Below are 11,543 nucleotides of genomic sequence, written 5' to 3'. Positions count from 1 at the left end.
GTCCAGATTTTCCAGCCCCTTGCTGGCTCCCACAGAGATTTCAGCTGGTTTGTAGAGGGCTGGTTTCTGCTCAGGTAAATCATGATTGCCTGTATCCACCTGTCTCTCTCTCCAATTTTGGGAGCAGTGGTTTGCCCTGCAACCTTACTTCTCTGGCAGATTAAGAAGCATTGTCTATTTTTAGTCTGTTCAGATTTTTACTTATTTATAGAATAGAGTGATGACTTCCAAGCTCCTTGTATACCAGACCAGAAACTGATGTCTATTATTTCTTTCACCCGTCGAGTTTTTAGAACTATGCTTTTTAAATATTCTAAATAAATAATATATTTTTATATTTTTAATTATACTTTTATTACAATATGGTCAGTGAATGCTGCTTTGGAATGCTGCTTTGGAATGCTTCCAAAATGTTTTTGGAATTTGTTGATATTTTGTCTGTGGCTTGGTATGTGGCCAGCTTTTTTCAATGTTGACCTAAAAAAAAACCTAAAAGAAATTGTGTCAGGTGTAGTAAGGTCTTTATACCTATTTATATAAGAGTTTGAAATTATATGGTTCATATGTCAAGGTCTGTGGCCCACAACCTGATCTCTGCTCTTTATCCTCAAGAACATTGAGAGTTTACTATTAAAATATATTCTTTTCCCATTTGAGATAGCTTCCCTTATGTTACCAGAAATGTTACCTTGTAGCACACAGGCAAAGTTCTCATAAGGGAGTTCAACATAAAAAGTCTTATTTATGCTTTTATAACCAGTTTACTATAATTAGTTTCTTGATCTATTTCCTTCAGTTCATACATGTGTTTGATTTCTCTTTCCTGCCTGTTGGCATGTGGAAAACTTCACAATGTTTTCCTTATATTCAGGTTTTTTTTTTGTTTTTTTTTTGAGACAGAGTCTCACTATTTAGCCCTTGGGAGAGTGCCGTAGCATCACAGCTCACAGCAACTTCAAACTCTTGGGCTTAAGCGATTCTCTTGCCTCAGCCTCCCAAGTAGCTGGGACTACAGGCGCCTGCCACAATGCCTGGCTATTTTTCGTTGTTGTTGTTGTAGTTGCCATTGTTGTTTGGCAGGCCCGGGCTAGGTTTGAACCCACCAGCCCTGGGGTATGTGGCTGGAGCCCTAGCCACTGAGCTACAGGCACTGAGCCTATACTCAGGTGTGGGGTATAGGAAAGTGGAAAGTCCGGTTTGATTCAATTTAAAATTTTAGTCTGACATCCAGCTCAAACATTTTCCATCTCTGCTCACCCAGCTCAGAATTCATCTGTTGCTTGGCAATTGCAGTGAAGAGGGGCTGTTCCTTTTTTACGCTTGTCTTTGGTTTTACTGATTTTTCTTCCCTCTAACGCTTCTGGGTCTCCCTTCCTTCTTAGGCAGGTTGTAATGCTTGGTGAAAGATGGTGGGGGTTCTTTGGAGGCTCCTGCAGGGGAATACTATACTGCAGGGTTTGCTAACATAGGCCATGTGTCCTCTGGCTGACGTCTTGGACTCAATGGCATAAGCATGGTTATCTCTTACAGGGCCCTCTCAGCCTATAGGAAAGTCATGCATCCTTGACACACCACATTCTAGTAGGACACATAGTTCCTACTATCTTCTCATCTTGCTCTAACATTTGGGGTTCAAACTCTAGGGGAGTATGGCAAGTTTTCCCGAGTCTTGTTTTTGCCACTCTTTGTGGGGTTGGGAATTTTCACTGTTGTAGCCTCTGGCTGGGGGGGTGAGGTATTAGACTCCTCCACTTATAGATGCTCCCTAGCCTCATGAACAGTTCTACTGATCTCTCCTCTCCTGCTAGCGTGTGAAAAAACATGGTATTCTCCCTCTAAGACTTACTTCTGATTTAGGCTCCAGGGCTTGGTGAGATCCAGGACCAAAAGACTATTTGGCCACTTCTTACTAAAACTTTTGGGTGGGATACTTATGGCCTATTTTCCCCAGCTTTGGGGATCAATCAGATATCTAAGTCTAAAAGAAGACACCCACTCAACATCTCACTTTTTTTTTCATTTCTTTTCTCTTATTATAACGTCCAGTTACCTCATAGGATTAAAACATACTTCACCTTTGTATACCATGGTGTTCTAATGAATTTACCAACTTTATATAGTTACTTTAGAGATGAAGAAAACATTGTCACATGTCAGAGGCCAACACGCACCCACTGGTCTGCTGTGGCAGAATACTGACATTAAACTCTGGAGGGCTTATTTATCTTTTTAAACCAGGAAACTATCACTTGACCCAAATAATTCAAAATTTGAGACATATCAAATGCGATGATCAAAATGAAATTCGTTTATATAGTGCATGGTTAAAGATAACTATGACTATTTAAAAAATTGTATTTGGTATTATGACTGTAAGTTTCATAAGTTGAGAAATTCGTTTTGTTTTGTTTTGGAGACAGGGTTTCTCTCTGGCACTCAGGCTGGAATTCAGTGGCAAGGTCATAACTCACAATAACCTCCAACTCCTGGGTTCAAGTGATCCTCCTGCCTCAACCTCTAGACTAGCTGGGATTATAGGCATGTGCAACCCTGCTGAGCTGATTTTTAATTTTTTTTTAATAGAGACAGGATGTTGCTATGTTCCTCAGGCTGATGAGGAATTCCTGGCCTCAGCCAGTTATCCTACTTTCACCTCCCAAAGAGCAGGGATTACAGGTATGAGCAACTGTGCCCAGCTGAGAAGTTCTATGAATATCTCAAAATATAGTTTATTCTTCCAGGAAACAACAAACAAAAATTATCCTATAACAAAATCAAAACTTCATCATGTCATCTGTGCTGATCTCAATTTTAGAAAGGGCACTTCTTAGGACTTTGATTTCTCTTGGATGCACGCTGTTCTCAAAGTGAAGTAATCTTAATATGTTAAGCTTCTATCCTGACATGAAAGAAGAAATGATAAGTCTATATTCTTTTTACCTTAAAAATGATTTCTCCTCAATATTTCTTTTTTTTTTTGTAGAGACAGAGTCTCACTTTATGGCCCTCGGCAGAGTGCCGTGGCCTCACGCAGCTCACAGCAACCTCCAACTCCTGGGCTTAAGCGATTCTCCTGCCTCAGCCTCCCGAGCAGCTGGGACCCGCCAGACGCCCGCCACAACGCCCGGCTATTTTTTGGTTGCAGTCTGGCCGGGGCCGGGTTTGAACCCGCCACCCTCGGCATATGGGGCCGGTGCCCCACCGACTGAGCCACAGGCGCCGCCCACCTCCTCAATATTTCTTAATAGAACAACAGACATATAATCTGTTCATTCTAGGATGAATTTTTCATTCATTCTAGGGTGAATTTTTTTTTTGTGATTTGGTTTAACAGAATTTCTTGGATGTAAAAAAAAATTCCTTTCCCATTCTTGTAGCCATAAGCCTTGTTGGTGGTGGTGCACAGACCGTGGCTGCCCAGTAAATGCCATGAATTATGGCGTATTACTTGAACTGAGAGCTTTGTCCTTACCAAAAGCAAAAATGCTCCAGGCGTAAGGAAGGAGAGTAGGCCATGTTTTCTAAGCCACGTTTTTTTACCCCTGTAATATCTGCTAAAAGGAGAGTAGAAGTCAGGAGAGGAGGGTTCTGATCATGTCTGCCACTGTGTGACGGGCAAGTCACTTAACCTCTTTAGACCCATTTCCCTCAGCCTAAAACCAGGGGCTTGGGTTGGATACTGTCCCAAAAGCCCAGATGCTGGATTTGTAAGCAATGCCGACTGTGTGGAAGCAAAACGTTATTCTGGGCCTACAACTTAGATAATTTCAGGGCCATTATAAGGCAAAAAACAAACCCTGGATTCATGAGAGGGAGAACTTCTCTTCAAGGACTTCTTCCTAAGTATAAAAATCAGGCAAATATTGGGCGGCGCCAGTAGCTCAGTGAGTAGGGCGCCGGCCCCATATGCCGAGGGTGGCGGGTTCAAACCCAGCCCCGGCCAAACGGCAATAAAAAAAAAATAGCCGGGCGTTGTGGCGGGCGCCTGTAGTCCCAGCTGCTCGGGAGGCTGAGGCAAGAGAATCGCGTAAGCCCAAGAGTTAGAGATTGCTGTGAGCCGTGTGACACCACGGCACTCTACCCGAGGGCGGTACAGTGAGACTCTGTCTCTACAAAAAAAAAAAAAAAAAAAAAAAAAATTAGGCAAATATCAACACGGAATAAATCAGCCTATTTTACCAAATGTGAAATTCCCTCTGAACTTCCTAGGACCACTGTTACTACATCCTATTCCAAGAATGGGACTCAGGGTGGTGCCTGTGGCTCAAGGAGTAGGGCACCGGTCCCATATGCTGGAGGTGGCGGGTTCAAACCTAGCCCCGGCCAAAAACCAAAAAAAAAAAAAAAGAATGAGACTCAGACTGACTGTAAGTCTGGTATTTCTCGGGTACTTGGACACTGTTAGGGACGATCATATATGTTAACTCATTTTATATTTATAATAACCTTTAAAAGGAGTAACTGTCTACATTTTCGAGTTCAGAAAACAGGTGTCGGAGATCTTGCAGCTTGCGCGAGGTCCCACAGCTAGTGAGTTAGCCAGCGCGGAGGATTTAAAATTCACCTGAGCAACTAGGGAAGGTTCTGGAACGCCTGAACCCTCCTGGGTGGGGCTTTATGAAACGTAAGGACGTAAGCAGCTGCTAACAACAGCTATCGTGCTGTGCCTCCCCGGGGCCAAGCCCGCTGTTACCCGCCGTAGACCGTTTTCTCAGCCCCCACAGCCGGCCTAGGAACCAGGTACTGTTAGCACTTGTTCACTCTTTAAGGGCTCTCAGCAGGAGATGGGAGTTACCCTCCCTCGCAGGCGAACCCCTGAAGCGTGGACGAGCTTCTGTATACGTTTTGGGGAACGGAAGTAGTGAGTTGTTTCCCTTTTGGGTTGAGTGAGTGTGGATCCTTTCTAGTGGCGATGTCCACATACAGTGGGGCCCGATCTCCGGAGGCTTTGGCGCCCCTTCGCGCCCAGGGATCTATCTGTGAGTCCCAGTGACGGTGCAGGCTTCCTGCCTCCCACTGCGTCTGAGGAGCGTTGAGGGAGGGCACAGGCGGTGCACGCCGGCTGCAGCTCCCGCCCCCGCGACGCCCGATTCCCGGCGGCGCCCGAGCCGACCGCGGTTCTACACCCGCCGGCTGCGCCGCGCAAGGGAGCGCGGCTGACCTGGGGGCGGGGCCGGGTTTCAGGGGCGGGGCCCGGGGCCGGGAGCCCGGGGGCCCGTGGGCGGGGACAGCCGCAGCCCCCGGCTGCTTGTAAGCTGACGTGTGGCTTCCCCGCAGGTTCCCTGCTGCCCCGGGACGCGATCGCTCTGTGTCTCCGCGGCGCCGGCCCCCGACATGCACCTCTACCTTCTCCCGCTGCTCGCGTTGTGGCTTGAGGGCTCCACTGCGGAGGAGCGCAGCTACGGCTTGGGGGGACGCTGGAGCATCCGCAGCGGCAACGGCTCGCTGGAGCTGTCGGGAGAGGTCCCCGGCTGTGTGCACAGTGCCTTGTTCCAGCAAGGCCTGATCCAGGTACGGAGTGCGGGCGACCCGCACGAGCCTGCGCCTGCGGTCCTCTAGTGGGGGGTGGGCGGCAGCCGCCCGGCAGCCGCGAGCCCCGCCTGATCTCGTGGTTTGGCACTAACTTCCCTTTTGCATCTTGTGGCCTGTCGAGGGAAATGCCCAGGCATTGGGGTACGGGCTACATCAGTTACTCTGGAAAGCGGAAGTTTAGATGGAGCCCACTGTGCCTACCAGCAGCGTGCTTCTTGCGGTACTTCTCAACTGGAGCTTGTATACAAAGGGCTTGTCATCGCTCACAAGCATAAGGTGGGGGATTAGTGTTTCAACTATCTGGACGCAACAGAGGACAATAGCTTTTGCTACGTAAGGGTTAACTCTAGGGAGTAATGTCCCAGTTTTTCATTTTTGCTTTTAAGCCTCAGGGGGACGGATTTGGGATTGATGCAGTACATAGGTTGGGAATACCTACAAGAGCAAAGTTGGGTTTGTCAGTGCTAGTGTAATGGCTCAAGAATTTTTAGGGCTGAATAGGATATAAAGAAAAGTGCTGTTTTCTCTCAGGGCGTGTGGGATGTGTGTTCCAGTCTTCAATTTACAGACTCCCTGTGAGGGCCGTTTTCCTGATTGGCAGCCTGTGCACCTGGGTTTGCAAACTGACTTCCATCCTCCACTGCTTCTGCGGTTCCATTAGCTGCACATCGTTTTCTCACATCTCTCTTTGCTTGGGGCAAGATGTACTTGTACTTGTCGGTTGCATGTATTGTCCTAATTCTCCTCATAAGAGGAGAATGTGTAGGATAGGTTTTCTTACCTGGATTTTATTGATAAAATTTTGGAGCTCCAGAAAAGTTAGAGAGTGTGACCAAGATCACACAGCAACTAGGTTGGAAGAAATGGAATTCTCTCCCAGGTAGGCCCAGCTGCACAGTGTGGATTCTGTATTATGTTGTGCTTACTTTGGATTTTAAAAAAATTGTGAGTCTTTGAAGCACCGTGGTTGACTTCAGAAGTATCATTCTAAGTTTTACTTAACTGACAGGCTGGGGTCAGCTAAGGTTATGCAAAATTCTGGTCTGATACTCAGTTTTTTTTTTTTTCACCAAGATATGTATCAATAAGTGAATATTTTTGATAACACTGACTACCTATTTTTTAAAGTAAATCTTTCTCAAACTTAAGTATTTTTTTTTTAAGAGAGCCTCTCTCTGTCACCCAGGCTGGAGTACAGTGGTGTGACTGTAGCTCACTGCAACCTCCAGCTCCTCATCTTCAATCCATCTCCTGCCTTGGCCTCCCAAAGTACTGGGATTATGGGTGTGAGTCTGTGTGGCTGGCCTTGAGTACATTTTAAAATTAAATCAATCTGCTTGTGACATAGACCATAGCTGACATTGGTACTCTGAGGCTTCACTTACACCTGCTTTGAGAATGCCTATGTTTATTTTGCAGAGTCTCTCCTGGTCTCATTTTACTGATAGCATTAAGCCAATGGAAAAAATTAGTGACTTCAGCAAATGAGATTATTGTCCCATGTTACAAGGTTAGCTATCAAGAAACAATGTTTGGGGCCAGGCACAGGGGTGCATGCTTGTAATCCTAGCACTCTGGGAGGCGAGCTCATGAGTTCAAGAGCAGCCTGAGCAAGACCAAGACCCTGTCTCTAAAATTAGCCAGGCATACGCAAGTGCCTGTAGTCCCAGCTACTTGGGAGGCTGAGGCAAGAGAATCATGTAAGCCCAAGAGTTAGAGGTTGCTTTGAGCTGTGATGCCATGGCCCTCTACTGTGGGGTGACAAAGTAAGACTATCTCAAAAAACAAACAAAAAAATAAACTTGGATACTGCAGTGCTTAATGAAAATGGGTTGTTCAACTAACTCTTTTCATTGTGGGAATAATTTATGATGTCTGTTAAATCTCTTGACAAAAAAACTTCAAGTTTAAATAAGGTGGATATGTGTTTTGCATGGTAGTGGGATGATAGTTGGGAGGCTTTGGGTGGTTAAAACATAAAGCTTATTGGGTGGCACTTGTGGCTCAAAAGAGTAGGGTGCTGGCCTCATATGCCGCAGGTGGCAGGTTCAATCCCAGCCCCAGCCAAAAACTGCAAAACAAACAAACAAACAAACAAAAAAACCCATAAAACTTATTGAAAATAATCATCATGGTCAGTATTACTGAGTAATGTGATTTGATATCTCACTTACTTTATTGTAATAGCCCTTTTGGCATTGCCCTTAGGAAATATTCTATTGGTTAGAATAGATATCGGAACAAGTTTATCTAAAAACTTGAAATATACCTTGGTGATATTCATTCATTTATTCATTTACCTTATTCATTGCCCTGTAGGAATTTATCAGTACTTATGATGTGGCAGGCACCATTTTAAGTGCTTGAAATCAAGTGGTGAAGAAAACAATGTTTTGCATTCTAAATGAAAATTAATGGACAGGCTAGTGGAAGAGATATATAATTGTCAAATTAATAAATAACATGGTGACAAGTAGTGCACCAAAGATAAATTAAGCAAGTTAAAGGAATGTTGGAAAGGATTATTTTTTAAAAAACTGGTTGAAGATAGCCATTTTGATAAGGTGACTTTTAAGTAGACCTTTTTTGATAAGGTCACTTTTAAGGATGAGTGCATTCCCAGCAAAGAGGGAAAAAAAGGTGGGACTTGGCAGGGGAGAGGCCCCTGGTGGAATGAGCTTGACTAAGTTCCAGAATAGTAAGCAGGCCAGCACAGCTGAAGCCCTGTGAGCCAGAGGGAAGGAGAGGAATTCAAAGCAGGTTCCTAGGGCAGATTATGAAGGGCTTGTGAGCCATAAGAAATGCTTTGGCAAATAAAAAAAACTTCTATTCTACATGCCATAGGAAGGTATTGAGGGTTCTGGGCTTAGCGTGGCATGACTATGTTTGCTTTATCAAACATCACTCTGGCTGCTGTGCAGATGACAGTGTGGGAAGGTGGAAGCAACCTTTTTGGCAGCAGTGACAGGATTTGTGGAAGACAGTTTTTCCCTGATAGTGAGGGGTTGGGTGGGGATGATGGTTTCAAATGCGTTACATCTCCACCTCAGAGCCTCAGGGATTGGATTCTCATAAGATGCCTGCAATCTAGATTCCTGGCATGGGCAGTTTACTATGGGGTTCTCACTCCTATGAGAATCGAATGCTGCTGCTTATCTGACAGGAGGTGGAGTGCAGGTGGTTTGAGCAAGGGAAGGTGGGTGGCTGTAAATACAGATACTTTGGTAGCTGGCCCGATGTACCCTTCCTGCTGTGTGGTCTGGTTCCTGACAGGCCATGGACTGGTACTGGTCCTTGGCCTGGGAGTTGGGGTTGGGGACTACAGAACCAGGGGGCCACTGCAGTTCTACTGACAAGAGATGATTTCTGGCTTGGACCATGGTGAGAATGGATGTAAGAACACATTTTAAATGCAGAAGCAACAGGATTTGTTCAGTTGGATTTGTTTATGAATTGGGTGAGAGAAAGGAGAGTAAAGGAAAGCTTCAGGATTTTTGATCTGAGGTATTGGTAAAAAAGAATTTGTGTTTACTGAGAGGCTGTGTGGCCGGTCTTGGCTATTTCACAGGTGACTATCTGGGTTTCCTATGCAGAATTTGAACCTTAGGTGGCTTGGACAGCCCTTTGGACATTCTGCTAAAGATTATTCAACCAGCCTACTATTATGCCACACACTACAAAAGGCACTAGGAATAAAAGAAATGAGTAAGACCTGAGTTCCTATTTTGTGGGAAGTCACATTTACTGAGGCAGAAACCTAATTAATTACCACAGGATGTGTTAAGTGCATAGATAAAGGAAGTCTTCTTAGGCATGTTCTCAGCTCTTCTGTGCAATTTCTCACTGGTGTAAGCTTTAAAACCTTCTTCTTGGGCCACCAGCCCTGACACGGCCACCGTCAGCGGCGAAACCGACTCCAGGCTCCGAGCAGCAGCTGCTGCGGTGTCCCCGGCTGGTGTCGCTGCCACCCCTCGCGAACATGGGGAACATCTTCGCCAACCTCTTCAGGAACCTTTTTGGCAGAAAAGAAATGTGCATCCTCATGGTGGGCCTGGACGCTGCAGGGAAGACGACGATCCTGTACAAGCTGGAGCTGGGGGAGGCCGTGACCACCCTTCCCACCATGGGCTTCAAGGTGGAGGGCGTGCAGTACAGGAACGTGAGCTTCGCCGCGTGGGACGTGGACGGCCAGGACAAGATCCGGCCTCTGGGGCCCCACTGCTTTCAGAACGCGCAAGGCCTGATCTTCGTGGTGGACAGCAATGCCCGGGAGCGTGTGAAGGAGGCCCGGCAGGAGCTCTGCGGATGCAGCCGAGGACGAGCTGAGGGACGCGGCCCTCCTGGTGCTCGCCAACAAGCAGGACCTGCCCAACGCCGTGAGCGCAGCCGAGGTCACAGACAAGCTGGGGCTGCACAGCCTTCGCCACAGGAACTGGAACATTCAGGCCACCTGCGCCACCAGTGGGGCTGGGCTCTACGAAGGACTGGACTGGCTGTCCAATCAGCTGAGAGCCAGAAGTGAACACCGCGGCCTCCCTGCCCCCGACCCCTCTCAGCTTCCCTCTCGAGCGGCAGACGTGCGACTCTGGTCGCTTGAGTGCCAGAAGCAGTCTCCAGGGTCTGGTCACACTGTGCAGGGGGCCGTCCTGCCAATGTGGCAGACGCGGCCTGCAGCCAGGTTCTTTATTTAATGTAAATAGTTTTGGTTAACAATGAGGCAGTTTCTGGTACTCCTACCCTGTATTACTCACTTTTTTTTTGTTAAATTGTAGAAAGGAAAATCAACTTACTGTTCAGTGCTGAGAGGGGTTTAGAGCCACTGTGGGAGCCAGACCCTCCCATCTGGAGGGCCGTGTGGCGATCTACCATACTCGGTGCATTTTTTTTTTGGCCGGGGCTGGGTTTGAACCCGCCACCTCCGGCATATGGAGCCGGCGCCCTACTCCGTTGAGCCACAGGCACCGCCCCTCAGTGCATTTTTTTTTTCTTACAACCATACCCATAACAAAACTTGCTGCCATTCTCTATTTATTATTCATTATTTTGTGATAAGGACACAATCACAATCTTATTTTATTTTACTTTTTTTTTTTTTTTTTTTTGTAGTTTTTGGCCAGGGCTGGGTTTGAACCCGCCTCCTCCGGCATACGGGGCCAGCGCCTTACCCCTTTGAGCCACAGTGCATTTTTTAAAAGAGCTAAAATCCAAGTCAGGAACACTTGAACACACCACCTGCTTGGTTTAGGCTTGTGGCGACCACCTGAATGCGGGCCATTGGCTTAATGTTACTCTTGGGGACATGAGGCAGTGGCTTGTAGACCTCCATTAATTCTGGTTGGTCACCATAGAGACCCTCTGACTTAGCTTGTCCCTGGGTCACCCTTCATTCCTTAGGCTTGCTTGTTCCCCTGCTCCCTCAGCTCCTGGGGCCCTGCCGAGAGCCCCAGCTGCCCCCTCCCACCTGCTCAAGGGACACAGGGACCCCATCCATTCCCTGTACTCACGCCCGCTCAGACACCGTGGGATGTCTGGGGCCTCACCAGCAGGAGTGTGAGCCAGCCCTGGCCCAGAAGCACCTCCCGTGTGTGAAATTGCTTTCTCTCTCTCAGCCTACAAGGGTCAGATTTGCCATCAAAAAGACGCCCTTTACTCTTTTCTTTTATATTTTGATAAACACTGAAGAAAGTGGAGCTGTTAAATTTATCTGAGTGAAAACCTCAGAACTGGTCTATTTGGTGTCGTGAAATGAAACCTCTTACCGATTTCAATACACCATTAGTAATAAACAGAAAACAAAAAGCCTTCTTCTTCTTCTTTTAAAAGATAGTCTCAGTGTGCCAAAACTAGTAAGGGTAGGTATGTAAGAAGAAGAAGGGTTGAAACCTGGCTTTCGCACATAACCACCATTAAAGTAAAAGAAAAAACAGTATATCCCTTCAGAATTTTTGTATGCACATTCACTTATAAATATTTAAATATGCAGTTGAACAACTTTTTGTATTTAATATTTT

At 46.5% G+C, this 11,543-nt stretch overlaps 1 protein-coding gene and 1 pseudogene across 2 annotated transcripts in view; both read left to right on the top strand.

The window, feature by feature from the left end:
* The first annotated feature begins 4,663 nt into the window (after positions 1–4,663).
* Positions 4,664–11,543, top strand: part of MANBA (mannosidase beta) — a 111,549-nt gene continuing 104,669 nt past the window's right edge. Inside the window, exons 1-2 of one of the 2 annotated variants that reach the window (XM_053558184.1) lie at positions 4,664–4,740; positions 5,278–5,511. In XM_053558184.1, coding sequence (XP_053414159.1) covers positions 5,335–5,511 — 177 coding nt within the window. In that variant the 5' untranslated portion in view covers positions 4,664–4,740; positions 5,278–5,334. Of the gene's footprint in view, positions 4,741–5,234; positions 5,512–11,543 lie in introns of those variants that run through there. The other variant, XM_053558263.1, reaches the window with a different exon arrangement.
* On the top strand, positions 9,512–11,443 carry LOC128563176 (ADP-ribosylation factor 1-like; annotated as a pseudogene).

This window comes from Nycticebus coucang, chromosome 1, assembly GCF_027406575.1.
Source record: "Nycticebus coucang isolate mNycCou1 chromosome 1, mNycCou1.pri, whole genome shotgun sequence".
Lineage (NCBI taxonomy): Eukaryota > Metazoa > Chordata > Mammalia > Primates > Lorisidae > Nycticebus > Nycticebus coucang.
Note: the sequence above shows the minus strand (reverse complement) of the source record. Positions and strands in the feature narration are given on the sequence as shown.